The following is a 20,696-nucleotide window of genomic DNA, read 5'->3' as shown; positions in this document are numbered from 1 at the left end:
CACTGATCCGTCTTTCTAAATGGGTAATTTAATAACTTTTGAAAATAGCATTTTTTTTCTATGTGATTCTGAATGATGTTATGTTACATTTTATGTTACATGATTTACATGATGTTATGATGCTCTTTGGATTGAACAATAAAGTTGCGTTTAAACTTGCACCAGCGGACCTTGCTGGCCATTCAGAGTGCCTGTTCAGCAGGTAGGAGAGATTTTAGATGACAAGAAACGATGGTATTCTACTCCAGTGGTTCTCAAAGCTTCTAATTCCAAGGGTCCCCAGATTGCTCTCCATTCGGACATGGGCCCCCATGACTCTTGAGAGGGTTTACAGACCTGTAAGGTAAGCCCTGAAGAGTTACAGACCCGTAACGGTCCATTTGGTTCTGTCGAGGAACTGTCGAGATTTTTTAAATATGCCTTGTTATTAATTTAAGAGAACTCGCCGTTTTAAATGATAGGAAGGAAGATATAAGTAAAACATTTGAGAACTCGCATGATATACACTTCAGAGCTCTCTCTCCACCAACGACTCTGGAATGTCTGCTAGATTTTGCATCTCGGCTTGAGAGCACTGTACTTACTACTGTACAGGTACTGTTTGCTCAGATGTGTCTAGCCCATTCTGAACGGGCACCCATTTTGGTGTCAGCATCATGTTATGCTTTAGCTATTTAAAAATAGCAGATCTACAAGCTCATATCGCGCCACCGAGTGGCGCGATACGAGCTTGTAGGTCTGCTATTTTTGAAAAATCGAAGAGCGACTGACATTTTTAGAATCTGATCTCAGGTCAGAATGGGTTCATCAGACCAGTGTGTGTCCGGCGGAAACCTCGTATGAATCTGATCTCAGGTCAGAATGGGCTAGCATGACTGTCCAAAGACAGGACACCAGGGGGTCCTTGACGACTCGTACATCACGTTGACCATCGGCGCTTTCGAGCTTTTCCATTAAGCATGTCGTTTTAAATCAACAAAGAACCATATGGCTCTCGGGAAGCCGAGAACTCAATATTTGTAATTACGAGGGATGATGCTCAGTTAGACACTACCCATTGATCGTTTCTGTCGACAGTATAAATACTTTTCAGGATTAAAAAAAAAAAAAAAAATAGCAGATCTAGGCGCTCTAAACGTGACGTGACGGGATTGCGACGCATTTTGAGGTTGTAGATCTGTTTTTTTTTTTATGCTAAAGTTGGCAATAATTTACGATAAAAAAAGAAAGAAAATCTGGAGATAAGAGGTTTTCCGCCGGACACACACTGGTCTGATGAACCCATTCTGACCTGAGATCAGATTCTAAAAATGTCAGTCTCTCTTCGATTTTTCAAAAATAGCAGACCTACAAGCTCGTATCGCGCCACTCGGTGGCGCGATATGAGCTTGTAGATCTGCTATTTTTCAATAGCTAAAGCATAACATGATGCCAACACCAAAATGGGTGCCCGGTCAGAATGGGTCTTAATCTGGTGCTTCCAGATTACTGAAAAGACTTGTGATGGGAGACTTTGTTATGCAGTAGCAGCAACAAGGAGTTGAGCTGATTCGAGGATGATTTGAGGCACGTGCAAATGGTATCCAGACATGAGGCAATAGGGCCAGAGCGTACTGTGTGTGTGAGTGAGAAAACGCGCCATTTATGTCCGTCCATCAGTCTGACTCATGGTGTTTATTTCCACCAAGGCTCTTGTGGTCCATTATTGATTTGGTCCCTTATTGATTTGACACCACTTTCACACTAATTAGTAAGATTACTAAGTGTTTGCTGAAGACTTGGGGCTTTTAGGGGGATACATTTATGTGGCAGGGGAAATAATAGTAAAGATAATAGTTCCCTCAGTAAATGATAGCATATCCTGCATACACCTTCAACCGCTTATCCATAGTTGTATAGCGAGGGCAACAGAACTCCAGACTTCCCTCTCCAGAGCAACATTAGTAACTTCATTCTCTGGCATCCAGAGGCAATCCCGGCAGAAATTGGAGATATAAACGCTCCAACTCATCCTTGGTCTGCCCCGGGGTCTTCTTCCAGCGCGGGACATGCATCGAGGACCTCCCTAGGGAGACGCTCGAGAGGCATCCTAACCAGATGCCTGGACCACTTTAGGAGAATATGTTTTGAAGGCGAGGTTGGAAATGAATGCAATTTCTGTGTTATGGTAAATACTGAAAAGTTGGCTTTTGGCCTTAAAGGTCCACTCCTGACACTACATACGTACGCGATTTATTATTAAGTTCTTTATTTTCATTTCATTTAAAAAAAAAATGTAATAACATAATCCAATGTACACGGTCAATAATCGTTAGTTTGGGTCAAACTAAATGTCACGGTAACATTTTGTAATGCATCCCATGTTTATAACGCATTATGAACACACTTATAATTATAATCTTCTCATAAACGTGTATATTTATAAGCACTCATAAATAATCATTATACTTTATAACCTTAATCATAACATATTATAAACTTTATTATAATGACTTTTAATATCAAGTATTATAATACTTCATAACTTGCTATGTATTCCATGTAAAACGCATTATAAAAATTCGTATAAGACAATATACGTTTCTCATAAACATTTATAATTATATTCAAGTACTATAAATAATGATAACCTTTATCATAACACATTATAAAGCTTATTATACTGACTTATTAATGTCAAGTATTATAATACCTAAAACACTGTTTAAAATAGACACTTGTGCTTTCTTTGATTTGGGTCTGTAAAGATGATTACATCTGTCCAATAATTACATAGGGAGGGGGTGAAATTATGACAGGCAGTTACTGCCGTCAAAATATGACCCCCTCAGTAAAAAAAAAACACAAAATGAATATCAACATCTTAATACTGTCCGATACGGAGGGGGGTGAAATTATGACAGGCAGTTGCTGCCTGCCAGTCAATAAATAAATAAATATATGGTAACACTTGCTATGCATCCCAAATAAGCTTTATAACGTGTTATGATAAAGTTCATGATTATTTTTTATAATCATGAACTTTTTATAATAATTTAACATTTATAAAGATTTATTATAAATGTTTGAGAAAATTATATTGTCTTGGACATGGAATACATAGCAAGTTATGAAGTATTATAATACTTGATATAAGTCATTATAATAAAGTTTATGTGTTATGATTAAGGTGTATTATGATTATTTATGAGCGCTTATAAATATAATTATACATGGTTATGAGAAGATTATATCTTATAAGTGTGTTCATAAGGTGTTGTAAACATGGGATGCATAGCAAGTGTTACCAATGTCACACACCCAGACAACTTAACTTAAACAAAAATGAAACTTTCCTGTGATTTTGCATTGAATCTAAACAATCCTGGCTGGAACAGATTAAAGGACCACTTCACCACTTTTCAACCTATCTTCATATATACAGTAGGTCCTCAATAATAATCATGATAAAATGGCACAATTCTTTTCTACTCATTCTGTGTCTCATAGGAGGGCTGTGGGCAGTTCAGAAACCCGTCCACCAGAGACATCATCGATGGGGAATCCAAGCTAATAGAAACTGCAGGCTTTCTAGTCCTGAAAAGTTGCAATGCGAAAATGGAAGCCATCGTTCTCACGATAATACAAATCTAACCATTTTTGTAAAATAAATATTATTTCTGAACTGCCCACAGCCCTATGAGACACAGACTGAGTAGAAAATAATTGTGCCATTTTATCATGATTATTAGTGAGGACCTATTATATGAAGATAGGTTGAAAAGTGGTGAAGTGGTCCTTTAAGATGTTGCCAACTTGCCATCATTGTCATTTACCCTGGGAAAGTAATTGGCACCAAGCACAGATTAATGAAACACTATTACAGAAAACTGACAACGATTACTCTCAGAATTATGTTCATGATGAAATCAGATCCTCTCCCTATGTCCACAATAACCACTAAATATATTTCATATAATATTTAACATTGAACAATTTTACACCCTAAAAAACAAAACAAAAACATCATCATAGACCTTTGTGAGGCATACATGATCGTTAGGAATCTTTAACATATTACAAACTTAATTGGCTGTACTTATACAGTATATTGTATAGCATTTGCATATTCTTTATAGTGAGGTTTTAATGTTGAGTCTCCTGGTACCAAAAATGTGCTATACAAATAACATTTACTTGACTTAATGTTTTCGGGCATTTGCTTCCAAACCACACTGACCGTATGTAATCCCAACAAAGTCTGCTTTCCGTTTCTCTCTGACTGCATGAATGGAAATGACTGCAGCACTCTACCCTCGTGTAATGTTTTCATTCAGAAAGAGGTGTTGAACATTGATTCATTTTCAGATGGGTATGTGCTGCAACTGACCCACAGTCTCTGTGCTCACTTGGAAGGTCGAATTAACATCATTAGGCCTGGCGACCTTGGCCTTCTTCTCGTTGGTCACTATGTAAATACCATCGTCTTTGACGTCGTCGGATGCGTGGCATGCGTTTGAACCTCCACATAACCAGCCTAGCTTCTTCAACTCGCCTTTGAATGTGTTGCTGAAGGCGTAGTAGATGAACGGATTGTACATAGTGGATGTCTTGGCAAACATGCAGGGCAGTAGGCTGACTTCAGGGGGGATGGAGGCACTGTCCTTGAAGATGGACCACAGACTCACAATGCCATAAGGCGCCCAGCAGCCGATGAAGCCCACACTGACCAGAAGGGCGATCTGCAACGAACCAGACAGATGTGTTCAGTGAAAAAACCTTGAATCGCAAGATTATGAAAAACGTTGCCTGGGGCTCAGGCTGCTTTAAACATATCGCAGAAGAACGTTGTGAGCTCCCGCTCCGTTCCTCATAGCCTGTGAAGAAGAAAATCCGTGTTTACCTATATCTTTGCAACCTTCAGTAACAGAGCTATCTATTTGTTTTCTGACTGGTGTGATTTTAAATGTGCTTGCCATGAGGTAATCTGTGCATGTTAGATTCACTGTCAAATGCGTATAACGTGTTTCTGTTGTGTGTTTTGTGTTTATTTTCGCGAACGCAGTGATTGCGAAGCCAGGCAGAACATGTCTGTCTGTGTGTCACGGTGTGACACCACCCGCCACCAGAGGGCGCAGTTACTATGGAAGCCAGGCAGAACAGCACAGTTAGCTGTATAACGTGTGCGCAGTTAGCGGTCTAACGTGTGTGTATCAGTGTTTCCACACCTAAGCGCAAAACAAAAAGAAGCTGCGGACAGAAGAAGCTGTGCGCAGGTTTTTGCGCAGGTTTTTAGACAGCTGGTGGATGGAAATTATGCTCCACCTTCGCGGACGATTGACGCGGAGGAGAGTGCTTCCGGGAATCTGGCCGTCGCGCAAGTCGTCCGCGGAAGTGGAGTTTCTTTTAAAAACCCGGAAAATGAAGCTGCGCGCAGCCGAGAACGTGCGGCTCTTTAGATAGTGTGGCAGCACCTTATATGTGTGTGTCTGTGTCACACTGCCACAACAGCGCTTAGTTGTCTAACTAACGTGTGTGTACCACACATTGCTGTCTAACGTGTGTGTGTGTGTGTGTGTGTGTGTGTGTGTGTGTGTGTGTGTGTGTCATGCTGCGCTCACACAACAGCGCTTCGTGTAGAACAGTGAGTGAATGGATATTCAGCAAGCTGCAAAACCACACATAGCTGTCTGACATTAACCTTAGCTCTAAAAAGTATTTCACGAGGAACAAAAATCCAGAAAATCTGCCAATTTGAATAAAAACTGATGCTGCTGAGCAAGAGAAGTGTGCGGGATGTTTGTCCATGACATTTTACTTTTTTCATGATTACTTTAGTTGTCACTGTCCAAAGCACCTGCATCTAAACAAAGTTGATGTGCAACCCTAACCCTGTGTACATAATTAAAAGACATTGAATAATATGTTTTGTGTGCAACTGTTCTGAAACCATGTCCATGGGAGCCAAGCCAGCACTCTCTAGTTAAAGCAACTTACTGTCAGCAGCCTGCGATGAATCTTGACAACATTAGGTATCTGGTTAGTGTTGACTGTTTTCTTGTATACGTAGAAGATCTTCAGGACAATGCCAACGTAGCAGAAGACGATGATTGTCGAGGGCATGACCAGGTTGAAGAAGAATATGGAGATGACGAAGGAGAAGCCTTCGTTTTTCATCTGTCCCCAGGCCAGCGAGCAGGACAGGCCAAAGGGCTCAGGCCCGAATCGACCCCAGCCCAGTATGGGGCACAGGGCCCAGAGCAGAGCGTATAGCCACGTCCATGCGCACAGGAGCTTCACGTTTCTGCGGCTGATCTTCTCATCTATACCACAGAGATGAGAGAGAGGTTCAGGTTCATATTTAAATGTGGTATACTAGCTCATTTAACATGCAAATCCCCGGGCAGTCCATGTGCAGAGCAGCAGAGGGCCAAGCAAGGCCCTAAATCTCCTTTGTTTTTTTGTTTTTTTTTGTACTTTATTCCTAATGCCTTTGCGTAATGTTTTCTGTCATTATTCATTCTTATTATTATTGGCACGGAGCCTACCAGAAATGAGGAACACGGAGGGTTAAATTAGTACCCTAGCCCACCAAACACAAGACTCTCGTGCTCCAGGGTTTACATTCTTTAATCCATGTTTTGATCCGATTGTATCGTTAGCCACCGTTTGCTAACGCAACACCAAGTAGGACAGTGGCTGTGGCCATTTTGAAAATGCGCTCGCAACCACTTCCATTCTAAGCCCTGCATTTAAAGCTCTGTATCTCAGAAACGACATTGAGGGGCCTTTTCTCTGGCAGAGTTCAGCAGGGAGACAGCAACAGGAAAGAAGCTGTTCCTGAGCCTACTAGTACGGGAACCAATGTGTATTAAATGTCTTATAAGCATCAATAATATGCTATAGCAGGACATTCTTTAATGGTAGGGTATCATTTTATAATACCCTATAGCATGACTTTGTGAGCTTTAAGTAAAGCGACAAAACTTTGTATAATATGCTATAGCATTATTATTGATGTTTATAAGACATTATTCCATTTAATAAACACATTGGTTATAATGCATTATGACACAGACAGTACAGTAGTTCTCTATGTGCCTTTATAACCACCTAAGTTATAATAGTTATAATGTGCTGTTCCACTGAGCATAATAATGCATTATGACCAGCACTTATAATATGTTATAAACGTGGTTATAAGTTGTTATACATGATTACAATATTATACATTATAATGCCTCATAAGCACATTATAATGCATTATAAATGAGCTTATAATGCATTATAAAGGCGACCTTAGCTGTCATCGGCCTGTCCTATATATAAAATAATAATGATAGAATAAAATAATCAATCTGTAAACAAGAGTCTAAAATCTCTGCTATTGACCTAACTTTAACAAAGTGGTTTGAACCCAGTCAACCCACTGAGATTGCAATCCTAGTATCTACCAGGCAGCCGAGCTATACATTTCCATCCTTAGAGCACCGCTAGCAGCCACCCAACTGACCCAAGCCTCTTCCCACATGAAAAATACTTACTGGGAGAATGCATGCTGAGGGACACGATGAAACGTACTATGGCTATGATTGTAAGGTTCATAATGCTAGCCATGCCGAAGAAGAATCCCGCCAGGCCGTAGTAGAGGCAGGTGGCGTCTCCCCCGAGCCAGCGGTGGCTCCAAGCGGACGCTACAGCTAAAGGGTACATAAAGACAGCCGCTCCCAGGTCCGTCACTGCCAGATTCACGCTCAGCAGCTCCGGAGGCTTCATGCTTGCTGACCTCTTGAAAGCCATGATGAGGACTAGAAGGTTCCCCACAATGGAGAACACAGCTGAGGAGAGGTAGAGGAGAGGTGTTATTATTATGTCACATCATTTTGGGGGGAAGAATGATAGATAATGACTAACACCTTGGCCTAACAGCATTCAATTGTGAGCGAGCATCGAACAACATGACTAGGGATGGAGCTCGTTAACTTTTATTGACCTTATTGATCAGGCTTATCGAGCCCACTATCGAGAATCGACAATACATTCAGAACAGAACCAGTATCTTTTACTATAGGACCTTCAAATACGGAGTTGCACCACTCACTTCACATGGGTGTGATTTTTTTCCTGTGGGTAGGTGGGTGGGAACATGGGGGCAGGGGGAAAACTGGAGGGGAGGTTTGAAAAAATAAAATAACTCACAAGAAAGCAAGAACGAAATTTGTGGAGAGAAAAACGAGGTCCCGCAAAGAAATAGAAACAAAATACAGGTATATGGATATAATCTATGCATGAGCTATTTTGTATTATTTAACATCTACTACTCTTTTTCTCAATTCACTTCCCCACGGCCCCATCAAGGATGCACGTCTTCTCGTTACCACTGGCAACCGGAACACTGTACATTCTTATTCCCATCCCCTGCACGTAGAAGAGCTCATGTGTCTGGATGCCGTCAGGTGTGACGAAGACATTACCATGTTTGTTCATCACACAAACAGCCCCCGTCCGTCCGTCCGTCCTCCCTCTCGTCAACACAGTACGGATTTACTGCAGATTACGGATACAATAAACCCGGCAAATTGCGATGGGACTTCACTCCTCACAGAGGTGAAATGATCAGGTTCAGGTTCATTTATTTGATTGTCCCCATGGGGGCGATTTGGTTTACAGCAAGTCATAACACAGGCAGGTAACATGAAACACAAAAACACAGTAAAAAGGCACATAGTACACATAGAACAATAAAACAGGATGGCAGTTCAAGGTATCAGTGTATAACATTATAATTCATAACATTTTCAGAACAGTTCATACAAGTGAGTCAGGTGACAAGTTACCTCCTCCTCCCATCTGCATTTAGAGCCTGGATAGCTACAGGCACGAAGGAGAACTTATACCTATTGCTTTTGGCCCCTGGAACTTTTAGGTGAATGCCAGAGGGAAGCAGCTTGAACTCAGAGCTGAGGGGATGGGAGTTGTCCGTACAAATGGACTTGGCTTTCTTACGCCACAAGATAATTCCCCCCACATATATATTTATACAGTATGTATGCTATGAAAATTACATATGTTAGCCTTTGTTGAGGCTAGTGGTGCAGGCTATATATCGTCTGTCCTACTCTTCCCACTCCCGCCCAACACTGCCTGCTGACAGGTGCCGCACCAGCGGATGGAAATTGAAAGAGGTCTTTCAGTCTATCTATTGATCTCTGTGACCTCGACCCTTGTGACTCCTCTGTCCAGACTCTTAATTGTTTAGTTTGAAACAGTTGTCATTCCAAGCCAAGGTCCAAAAGAGAATAGGCTTCTCTTCAGTGTTCATTTTGTTGACTAAGACTAAAAGAAGAAGAATTTGATATTTACTCGACTAGATTAAGACTAAACAATTTCAGATGACTAAATATAGTACTAAAACTAAATGGTGTTTTATTAAAAAAACTAAGACTAAATCTGAATTAGCTGTCAAAATTATAATAAAATTAAATCTTTCCAGGCTCAGTACGCAGAGGCGGCACAAAAGAACGCAGCCACGCATTTGATCTGAGGTTAAGTGAATTATTAATCAAAACAAAACTTGATGCCTCTGTTATATATCCTATTTATACATACACTATACAGTACACACACCAACATGCCAAATCTTACGCTGATCAGAGCAGTGGTAAATAACCTATGGTCATTTGAGTGCCCATACTGTACAGTATGTGTGCAATTTAGTTTGTCTGGTGTGACTGTTCTCATGCCAGAACCCTGAACAGTGTTTTGAAACAATTGAAGCAACAGTGCACCTGTGGCCCCCCCATGTAGCCCCTGGTGTGAATATTCTCATGGCAGACCCCTGAACAGAGCAAATCCACTTTGGCTCTCAAATCCTGGGTGTCAATGTTTGTAACATTACCCACTCTTTAGGCAATATTATATGGTCCAATCTTTTGCGAGTTATAATACACAAGTCTTATCTGTATCACAGACATGCAAAAGCGTAGCTTTTCGGAGAAAAGGTTTAAAAGCTGTTTTGAAACCAAAATGGGCCAGAAGGCAAAGTTCTCTGACTACCGAGCAATCTTCGTTCCTACTCTCACCTATGGTCATGAAGTGTGGGTCATGACCGTCATGTCATGACCGAAAGAATAAGGTCGCGGATACAAGCGGCTGAAATGAGTTTTCTCAGCCGTGTGGCTGGCATCTCCCTTAGAGATAGGGTGAGACGTTCAGTCACGTGAGAGAGACTCGGAGTAGAGTCGCTGCTTCTTCGTTTTGAAAGGAGCCCGCTTATGGTTCCGGCATCTGGTTAGGATGCCTCTCGAGCGTCTCCCAATAGGGAGGTTCTCAATGCACGTCCCATTGGGAGGAGACGCCCAGGCAGACCAAGGATCAGGTAGATGGATTATATTATATCTCTAAACTGGCCCTGGAACACCTCGCGATTCCCCAGGAGGAAGTTACTAATGTTGCTCTGGAGAGGGAAGTATGGAGCTCTCTGGTGGAGCTGTTGCCCCCGCGACCGACTACGGATAATCGGTTGAAGATGGATGGATGGATGGAAACCCCACCTGTGTGATTCATGCAAATCCGTTGAGAAATATGTTTCTGATGCACTGTAATGACCGTAAATATGCCGCGGCGCCACCGGTCGAGAAGCACGGGCGGCGGTGGCTCAGGGGTAGAGTGCCTGGATGGTAACCGTAAGGTTGCCAGTTCGAACCCGGGCTCCCCCAGAGTTACTGTCGAAGTGTCCTTGAGCAAGACACTGAACCCCTAATTGCTCCCGATGTGCTAGTTGGTGCCTTGCATGGTTTCCGCTGCCATCGGTGTATGAATGTGTGTGTGACTGGGTGAATGTAATGCACAATCTCTGTAAAGCGCCTTGGATAAAGGCACTATATAAATGCACCATTTACCATTTATTTTTTACCACGAGGTATAGCCTAGACTAGAGATAAAGATTGAGAGAAATGTACATGTACAATTGTATAATATGGACTTGTTAAACAGTATAAATATGGTTTATAGGCTGATAATCGACTTATTTACTTTGTCTTTTTTTTTGTCTTTTTTTTTTATCCCACGATTTTGTAACCCAGTTTTCTTTTCACCCAGTGCCAATTATCTAATGTAATCCTGGGCGCTACACTTCCTCTGCCAACCTGGGGGGGCAGCGGACTGACCTCATGCCTCCTTCTATGCATGAGGAGTCCAAGCTGCTTCTTTTCACCTGACAGATGGGAATTTCCCCGGCCGGACGTAGCGCGTGGAAGGGACACGTTATTCCGACCAGTTCCTTTCCCCTCCATCAGGCGCCCCGGCTGGCCAGGGGGAGGTAGTTTTAGAGACCAGGATTACGGCATGTTTTTGTGAGGGTATCTACCCTAGGGGACACGGGGAGAACATGCAAACGACTTATTTACTTTGTTGTCAACATCTTGATCAATGTAAATGGGTCTCTTTTGCCGTTCAACATGCGTTGAAATGAGGAGATCTACAAGCAGATCTGCAAAACACATGTTATTGTAGGCTGTTATTATAAAACCTGTAATCAATACATGGGTACTAGATAAAACATGTCTGCTGGTTATATTTTGCTAGCTTGCACTCTCTGTTGGGAATATTTGTGTGTCTTCTATTTTTGACATTGGTCACTAATAGATTTAGGGTGTGACTGAAACAGAACAGAAATTAAATGCTACATTTGGTAGGAGAACAGAGCTAGATACATTTTTCATTTGAAATGATGTATGCATGCAGCATGTCTACAGGTAGAGTAAGTAGTGTGCATGCCTCAGATCGGGATCGTACAATTCTTAAAGGGTTTGATATAATGAGCATGAGAAGTCAGTCACACAATTATAACGGACTATATTAAATGAATTGCTCCAGGTAGGCTACTGTACGTACATGAACCATGAAACAGCTAGGCTTTTGAGCTCATTATAGACACAAGCTGTGCCATCATCAATATTTCTCCACACACTAATCCGGTTAATTTGGATGATACAGAGAATCTGTGAGTCTTTTTTGATCTTTGTTAACAGCAACCTCTAATAGGCTACTATTAGCTGCTGGGTACTCTAAACACAAAACTTTGACCTGAGTAATTGGATATCCTCATACCTATAAGCTAAACATTGACTGAACTCATGCCAAGCAAAATATGTACTGTATTAAAGTTATTATTATGACATATCGCTAAGCCATTCCACACATACTGTGTGGCTTCACTCAACGTGACATACAGTTTTTATACATGATCAAGGAGTACTAAATGCAGTGCAGTGATCCTGGGCTAGGTGCCTTTGGAGGTAATTAACCCATTCTGACCTGAGATCAGATTCTAAAAGTGTCTTAGATTTTTTTTAAATAGCAGACCTACAAGCTCGTATCGCGCCACTCGGTGGCGCGATATGAGCTTGTAGATCTGCTATTTTTCAATAGCTAAAGCATAACATGATGCCAACACCAAAATGGGTGCCCGGTCAGAATGGGTTAAAGACTAATGGATTTTACCCAGGGCTGGATCCCGAGTGCACGCTCCCTCGAAAACACATTATTCATTATGATTTAAGTCTTAAAGGATTTACAAAACAGGATTATCCTCTCTTACAAAGAGGCGATTCACACTATGGTCCCGGGTGCGCACTCGGAACCACTTGGCAGATGTCGTGGTAGTGTGAATAATGCGTATAGGCCTACCGTTCCCGGGAGCGGATCACGCATGGGGGGGTGGGTCTCTGGACCATTGAAGTGTATTCGGATACGGATCATTCCAATGTGAATGCATGCGTACCTGTGAAGGAAGTGGACTGTTTCTTTTTTAGAACGTGACATAATCTCTAGTCGGCGAGCCAAGAGGCATTGGATTCATTGGAGACAATGTCGCAGAGTTGATGGTCAGTGTCCGTGCGCGCCAGCCATCAAGGCACTTTGATCTGCATTTCATGTCGTGAAAGGTGCTATACAAATAAAGTTTTATTATTAAAATGCCACTTGACAAAGGCTGCAGCAAGGTTGAAAAGTCGTTAATTTATTTCATGCTGCTGAATAAAGACTTGGAGCATTTTTAATTTAAAGAATGTAATGATTTTGTGTTTTTTTTGTCTTTGAATTAGCCTACACACACATACAGTACAGGCATGCTGATGCATAATGCACAAAAATGACTTGAATAAGCTCACTAGCTCAGGCCTCATTTCTCTAGTCTAGGCCCTATAGGTACTATAGCCTATATAGTCAGTTTGAATTTCTTATGTGTTGTTTTATGTTGTGATGTTTCATGTGGATCCCAGGGAGACTAGCGACTGGGGATCCGAATAAATATGATACAAAATTTGTATCTGTACTGGACTATATGGGGACATGATCTATCGTCATGCCTCAGGTTTGAGTGTCTGGCTGCCTCCACAGTCAATCCTCTGGCACTGTTTTCCTCGCCTATAGTGGGAATGTGGGTGCAAAATTATCGTGGACAATCGCACACTGTGTTCATGATTATTCAAAATGGACCAATCCTGCAACCTTTGGAAGTCAATCTTCCCATGGTTGCAGGCAACGTATTTCCTGTAGGTGGAGACGGGAGGCATATATGATCCGACGGAGCAATGATCCGACGCGCATTGGTCCGAGGTGCGCTGGGGGTCGGGAGAGGGTTGGGTTTAGGTGTGCTGCCCCGGGGGAGGTTAGGGTTAGGGTGAGGGTCTGCGCTGGGGGTCGGGAGAGGGTTGGGGTTAAGTTTAGGTGTGCTGCCCCGGGGGAGGTTAGGGTTAGGGTGAGGGTCTGCGCTGGGGGTCGGGAGAGGGTTGGGGTTAGGTTTAGGTGTGCTGCCCCGGGGGAGGTTAGGGTTAGGGTGAGGGTTTGAGGTAGGTTGTCGATCGGACCAATGCTCCGTCGGACCAAACACATGCACTCGACGGAGACGACATATCTGAGGTGTAATTAAACAGTCGGCTCTTCTACTACATTGAATGGGAAAGTGACTGATGTTAGTCTGTTCAAACGTTACTCTTTTACCTGCTTTTTACTAACACTAACTTTACAGATGTAGCCAGGCAGAGTTTTAGCCTCAGGGGCCACCATACAATGCCTGCACTGTCATTTCCTCATTGTCAATCAGAGTGAGTATTTAAAGGCCCTGCAGTCAGTCTACCAAACATAGGCTCTGGGTGTTGCTGGCCTGGCTGTGGGTCGTCCGACCTGAGCCTCATTTGTTCTGCGTTTTAGCTTTTCCCTGACTGGGTGAGTAACATGATGCATGATGTTGTTTTTGAGCATTGTGTATATAAGCAGTATTTTAATCATTTTTGTTACTACCCAGGTTTAGGTCATGTGTCTCGAGTCCTGAAGTGATGAGTCCATGGGCCGAGAGGGATAATATGAAAGAACATAGCCCTAGAACGGCTCTTGTTGTTACATACAGTATGTACAGTATTTCACATACAAGAGCCATAGTACACCCTCCTTGATTTGTGGTAGAACTTTAACATGTGCGGCATAAATGTGATAAATGCTCCGTTTGTACTCACCCATTAAATAATTCCAAAGACGTGGTGTGAAAAATGGTCCTCTAGTTTTATATCCATGTGAAAGTTCTGGCACAAAACGTGTATTTAGTCAATTATCTCCACTTTTTCAAGAGATGCACACGGACATCTTTCTCTCCGGGCGAGGGGGGCCGGAACAATCGATGAACTGATTTTACAAATACGTCCTGTTTACCGCAGACGTCATCACCAATTGACCAGGGAAACACAAAAGTTTGCAGTCACACAATTGGCAGGTGCTTTGCGATAGGTGCTGGGTAATTAATCACACCACCTGCCAATTGTGTGACTGCAAACTTTTGTGTTTCCCTGGTCAATTGGTGATGACGTCTGTGGTAAACAGGACGTATTTGTAAAATCAGTTCATCGATCATTCCGGCCCCCCCTCGCCCGGAGAGAAAGATGTCCGTGTGCTTCTCTTGAAAAAGTGGAGATAATTGACTAAATACACGTTTTGTGCCAGAACTTTCACATGGATATAAAACTAGGGGACCATATTTCACTCCACGTCTTTGGAACTATTTAATGGGTGAGTACAAACTGAGCATTTATCACATTTAGGCCGCCAATTTGGAACCCGACCAGAAAGTAAGTGGGACCGTTCTATGCCTCTGATACATGACAATTTACGAAGTATAATTAAATGATCACAGGCATTCTAGGTCTAGAAAGAACACAGACACTTGAAGGTATATATGTAAACAATTTGGTGTTCTGATTTGGTTGATTTATATTGTACTAAATGTTTGTCTCCACTTCCTTAGTAATCGCCACTGCTGTTTAGTTTAGTTTGAGTTTATTGTTTCTTTTCTATTGCCGTTTGTGTTAAATGAGCTGTTAATTTTATGCTTGTTTTACCCCCACACTGTAGCCCACGACCAAGGTTAAAGGTTTGCTGTGTTGTGAATGCGAGCACCTCTTTTCACGGTGTCGCCCTTGTTTCTTGCATGCTGTGTACTTCAGTGCGTGTGTGTGTTTAGATACTGTTCCTAGTCGTTATTTGGGTAAAGGCTAGTTCCCCTACAGCTAAGCTCCCCTATGAACGTTTGGTTGACTGTTTTGCCTGCTGGCCCCACTGGCTCCGACTGTAGCAGTACATGTTTTAATACTATAGAATTCTGACTGGAGTATTTGGGGGTTAACCTTCAGTAGCCTATATTTTTTTACTCAGTGGTTTTAAGACATTGCTTGCATTGTACAGTATTTTATCCATAATTAGGCATTGATTAAATTAATATTTGTATTCTCTTGTTCTGTTCGTAAAATCAAGTAAATATTCGAGTCCATTTGCTGTTTCCTTAAAGCTATTACATGTCCTCATGTTGGAACTCTTGTCTCAAGTCCATATGTTGGGGAACCCAATTTACTTGTCTGTTTGTTCATGTCCTTGATTTATATCAGGGTGACGTAGTCTTTCTATAAATAAGAGTATCCTTAGTAGCACTTGATTACACAAAGATGCCCAGAACATCGGGATGAACCTGTGTGGTTTATGGCTGCTCCAACAGTAGTGGCAACATTCAACTATGGAGAAAAACAGAATGTCAAAAAATACACTGTAGTGGCTGAGACCAGAGCCATAGACTAATGGTTGAGACGACCCAATCTTTCTGTTGTATGAACACAAGGCTGCTGTACTTTATACCTCATAGTACTGCTTAATATGAGCATTGTGTTGTGGGTGTCAGTCAGTAGCTCACAGTCACGGTGTGTCACGGTTGCTGCATTGATTATTCGCCTATACAGTAGCTGCATCCAGAAGTGCTGCTTTATGCAATATTGAGTATATTGCTGACTAGCCTGTATGGAATAATGCATTTGTCATTTGTTTTTATGTTATTGTTTATGACCTAATCATCACATAAATCTATACAGATCTGGTTAGATTTTGGTTGGTCTAATTGTCAGGTGAACGTCTAAAGATTTCTGGATGGGGCTAAGCCCACATTGATTTTATTTGGTGATAATAAAAAGAGAACGGAGCACTTTCCGACATACAAATCAGAATCACGAGGATGAAAACAAAAAATGCGATTTGGCTAAACCACATAATAATAATATCCTGCCTGTGAAGCACTTTGAACTGCAACCCTGTATGAAAGGTGCTATATAAATAAAGCTTAATATTATACATCAAGTGCTTTACAGATAGGTCATGTAGGTTACGTCACACATAAGACAAGACAGTGAATGTGCATGACATCAGACGTTGAGATAGGTCCAGCATTTAAGATATGTGTTAAGAGAAAAAAATATATATATAGAATAATAATAAAATACATGATGGGAAGCCTCAATAAAGTGCTACGGCAGGGTGGAGAAGGCTAATCTGAAGAGGTGTGTTTTTAGTTTGTGTTTGAATATGTTGGTGGAGTTGGCCTCTCTGATTTCCTGAGGAATTGTATTCCATAATTTTGGTGCGTAAAACGAGAATGCTGCCTCTCCTATTTTCTTTCGTGTTTTTTTTCTTTTTTCTTTTGTGGTTAGTAAACCTGCTGTTGAGGATCTTAATGTTCTAGATGGAGTGTATGATGGTAATAAATCTGTTATGTATGCAGGGCCTTGGCTGTTGAGTGTTTTGTAAAGTAGTACCTTAAAATCTATTCTATGGGAGACTGGAAGCCAGTGGACGGTGTGTAATACTGGTGTGATGTGTTCTCTTTTCTTTGTTTTTGTTAATAATCTGTCAGCAGAGTTTTGTATGAGTTGTAGTCTGTTTATGGCCATTTTTGGTAATCCTGTGAATAGAGCGTTGCAGTAATCTAGGCGGCTGGTGACAAAAGCGTGGATGATTTTTTTCAGCATCTGGTTGTGTTAGGAAGGGTCGTATCTTGGCTATATTTCTGAGATGAAAAAATGCAATTTTTGTTATTTTGTTGATGTGGGATGTGAAGTTGAGGTCTGAATCTATTATTCCTCCGAGGCTGGTTACTTGTGGTTTAACCCACGCGGCTAGATGTCCTAGAGAGTTCATCACCTGATCTCTTTTTAGCTTAGGGCCTACCAGTAGCACCTCTGTTTTATTTTAGTTTAGTTTTAATAGGTTTGCGCTCATCCAGTCGGTTATATCCCTGAGGCAGGCGGTGAGGTGGCTTACTGCATCTGTGTTGTGGGGTTCTATTGTGTGTCATCTGCGTATGTGTGATAATTGACGTTGTGCTTCCTAATGATGTCTCCTAGAGGGAGCATGTAGAGAGAGAACAATAGGGGAGCAAGGTTACTCCCTTGAGCTACATGACAAGACATCACAACAATACATAACTATACAGACGGATATCGATACATTACATAACAACACGAGCTCTTTCTAAAAGTATACATGTAGCCTACAGGTATGTACATCCACTGCATACTATTCCAATAGAGTTTAACAGTTTATTGAGTGTCTCATGCAGTCTGTAACTTGCAGTGCCCATAAGGGATTGTAACACATGTTGTGGGATGGGTTTAGAGGGGGTTGCCCATATACACAGGTTCTTGGCCCATGTGGGTGGCATTATTACGTTATAATACTAATTCAAGTTAGGGGTCGGATCTTTGTGACTGATACCGATAACAGGGGACAGAGGGGACAATCACTGATATAGTGATTACTGATTATGCAACCGATATAGTGATTTTTTTTTTTGCTGGAATGAAACCGGGATGAATGAAAGATGAGGACATGAGGATTGATATTGAAGCATCTTTCCATTTTCCATGTGGCTGCTGGAGGTGAAATCCTCCAGTCATTTTATGTCATGAATAATTATCGTCTGCGTTTGAACGTATGACCCCTGAACCTGTCATGAACTGTGTAGTGTGTACTGTATAATTTTATGTAGTGATGTCCTAGTGTTTCCAGTTTTGCCCTGTCTTGTCTCATCTCCCTGATTACTAGTTTTCTCCACCTGTGTCCTGTTGGGGCTCAGAGTGTTTCCACTAAGGAAAGTAGGCTTTACAACCCGCCTTTTTGTTGTACCACAAGGCCAAAGGGATATCCCTCTGGACTGGGGAAGATATTAGACTTTTGAGGCCATCAGGCAGAGGCTCTGAGCCACTCTGCTACACTCGCCTCCCTTTTGACCTCCTCCCACGGGGGAAACCTGATCCGGGTCACGGCACCAATGTAACACCCAGGACGACACACAGGACTTTCCGCGTGAAAGTCCAACATCATAACCTCTAGACCAAATGGATATCCCTATGGACTGGGGGAGATATTAGACGTTTGAGGCCATCGGGCAGAGGCTGTGAGCCACTCTGCTATACACTGGCAAGTCCTGCACAGAAAATAATCAAGTCAGACCTATATAGAGGTGTCGTGTCCGCAACCAGTTGTGAGCTTGTAGAGTGGCTATTTTCGAGGTGTATGACCCATTGACCATACTTTCTTCTCACCGACCACGCTATTTGATGCGATTGCATTAACATGCCTCTCTCTCATGTTTCATCGCAATGAACACGTCGTAGGGGACGTCCCGATAGGCGAGGAAATGCATGATTCTCACATCCATGTGGGACCTGGTCCGTGTGGTACAGATTGTCTGCAGGTATCCACAGGTGGTATGTAGCCTGCCCTGCTGTAATGTGAATAGAACTGATGAAGAGATCTGAGGCTTACACAGCAACTCTGGTTCTCTGAGTGAGTGGAGAGACTGGCTCTCCGCGAAAGAAGCCATTCCAAAATTCGTGTGAATCAAGGGTTATAATCAAAGTGGCCATGCCCGGGTGGGGCTTAAATACCCCACTGATTGCAATCGGGGAAGGGCCACCACAGATGACCGGGTGTCCTAAAGAGTATCCACGTTCACTGCCCCGTGGGGTCAGTTCCCGTACATATTGAATAATATGTAGTGGAGACTGGAGAGCTGCAGTCTCGAACACGATGGAGAACATTAATTTCAGTGGGGTCGGAGATATTGGGCAATCTCAAATAAAATTGCATAAGAAATTAGATAGAACCATGAAACATGGTCTGTGATGAACACTTTCTGCTTGCCAAAGTAGGCTACAAATGCTGTACTAATATATGATACCTGCCTGCATACTTTTTCTGCAAAGACACGTTTTTGAGACATTGAAGCAAATGTTTTCATCTATAGGCTACATTATTTACCTTATACTATCCTTCATCAACCCGGTTGCATTCATAGACCTTAAAAACAAACTGGGGCTACAAACTCAAACTGACTGCCGGGGAGTGAGAAAACACACTTGTCTCAGACAAACGATGTCACGTTCTTCTTTCAGTGCAGTGTTTGACAGATATAGTGAGGCATGGTGATGGTCCTGGAACCCTAAAGGAAAGAGAGCTGGGTTAAAGAAAACTGTTGCCTATGCTGACCTAAGCTGACTACGTATCTTTATTATTTCACTATTTCTCCATATATCTCTCCATTCAGAAACATATAATCAAATACGGCCATACCCATAGTCCAATTTCACTGTGGAGAGGAGGAGAAACTTCGCTGGGAATGTTAATTGCTCATTTGAGCAGGCAAAAACGCATGGTCAAGTCAATGCGTCCTGCATATATAGCCGGCAACTCCAATAATCATAAAATAATATAGCCTAATAATAATAATCCATAATAAACAAAGGACCAGACTTACCAATAACTAAAAGGAAAATCCCTGTTCCAATATCGAGCGCAGGTGACAGTTTTGACGCATAGATATCCATCGGAAAGGTGAGCAAGTGCTAAATTATAGTCTACGGAATTATTAGAGATAATGCACTTTATTGAGGACGAAATCTATCCGCACCAATTGTGTAACCGTCCAATTGTATGAAATCCATCTGATCTATATGAGGCGAAGTGGCAAACCACTGGTGGAGACGCGCATGGACATCTCCTCGTGCGCAGCACTGCACAACGCGAATGATCCTAATCCTTTGTGGAGCGGTATAGTCCACGGATGGACGGACCGTTACGGACGCGTCGGTATGGACCGGAAGGTCCTTATTGGATGGAACGCCAAGTCTCGCCTGAATTATTGATGGTCCTCCTGGAGAAAAAGACCCTCTCTGTCTGTGCTGCATGGAGTGGAGACATCATCAGAGCGATAGCGCAGAGCTGCAGACATAATGTGTGAGTCCCAGTTCACAGTCACACCCCCATGCATTCAAGATTCAGTGAACTCCGGGACCCCACACTGGACACGTTTTTTTAAGCAATAGTCCACTTGCCAGAATGTGAAC

General features: G+C 42.2%; 1 protein-coding gene across 1 annotated transcript; it reads right to left on the bottom strand.

The window, feature by feature from the left end:
- Window positions 1-4,343: 4,343 nt before the first annotated feature.
- opn8b (opsin 8, group member b) lies at window positions 4,344-20,177 on the bottom strand (the record flags this gene model as incomplete). Its single annotated transcript, XM_083790626.1, has 4 exons — window positions 4,344-4,721; window positions 5,977-6,302; window positions 7,524-7,817; window positions 20,108-20,177. The coding sequence occupies 4 exons, from the start codon at window positions 20,175-20,177 to the stop codon at window positions 4,344-4,346; spliced, it is 1,068 nt and encodes a 355-aa protein (XP_083646752.1).
- Between the last annotated feature and the right edge of the window lie 519 nt (window positions 20,178-20,696).

Source organism: Protomyctophum parallelum (assembly GCF_964188405.1).
Source record: "Protomyctophum parallelum genome assembly, chromosome: 19".
NCBI classification, from domain to species: domain Eukaryota; kingdom Metazoa; phylum Chordata; class Actinopteri; order Myctophiformes; family Myctophidae; genus Protomyctophum; species Protomyctophum parallelum.
The sequence above is the reverse complement of the archived record's forward strand: the minus strand, read 5'-3'. Positions and strand labels throughout refer to the sequence as shown.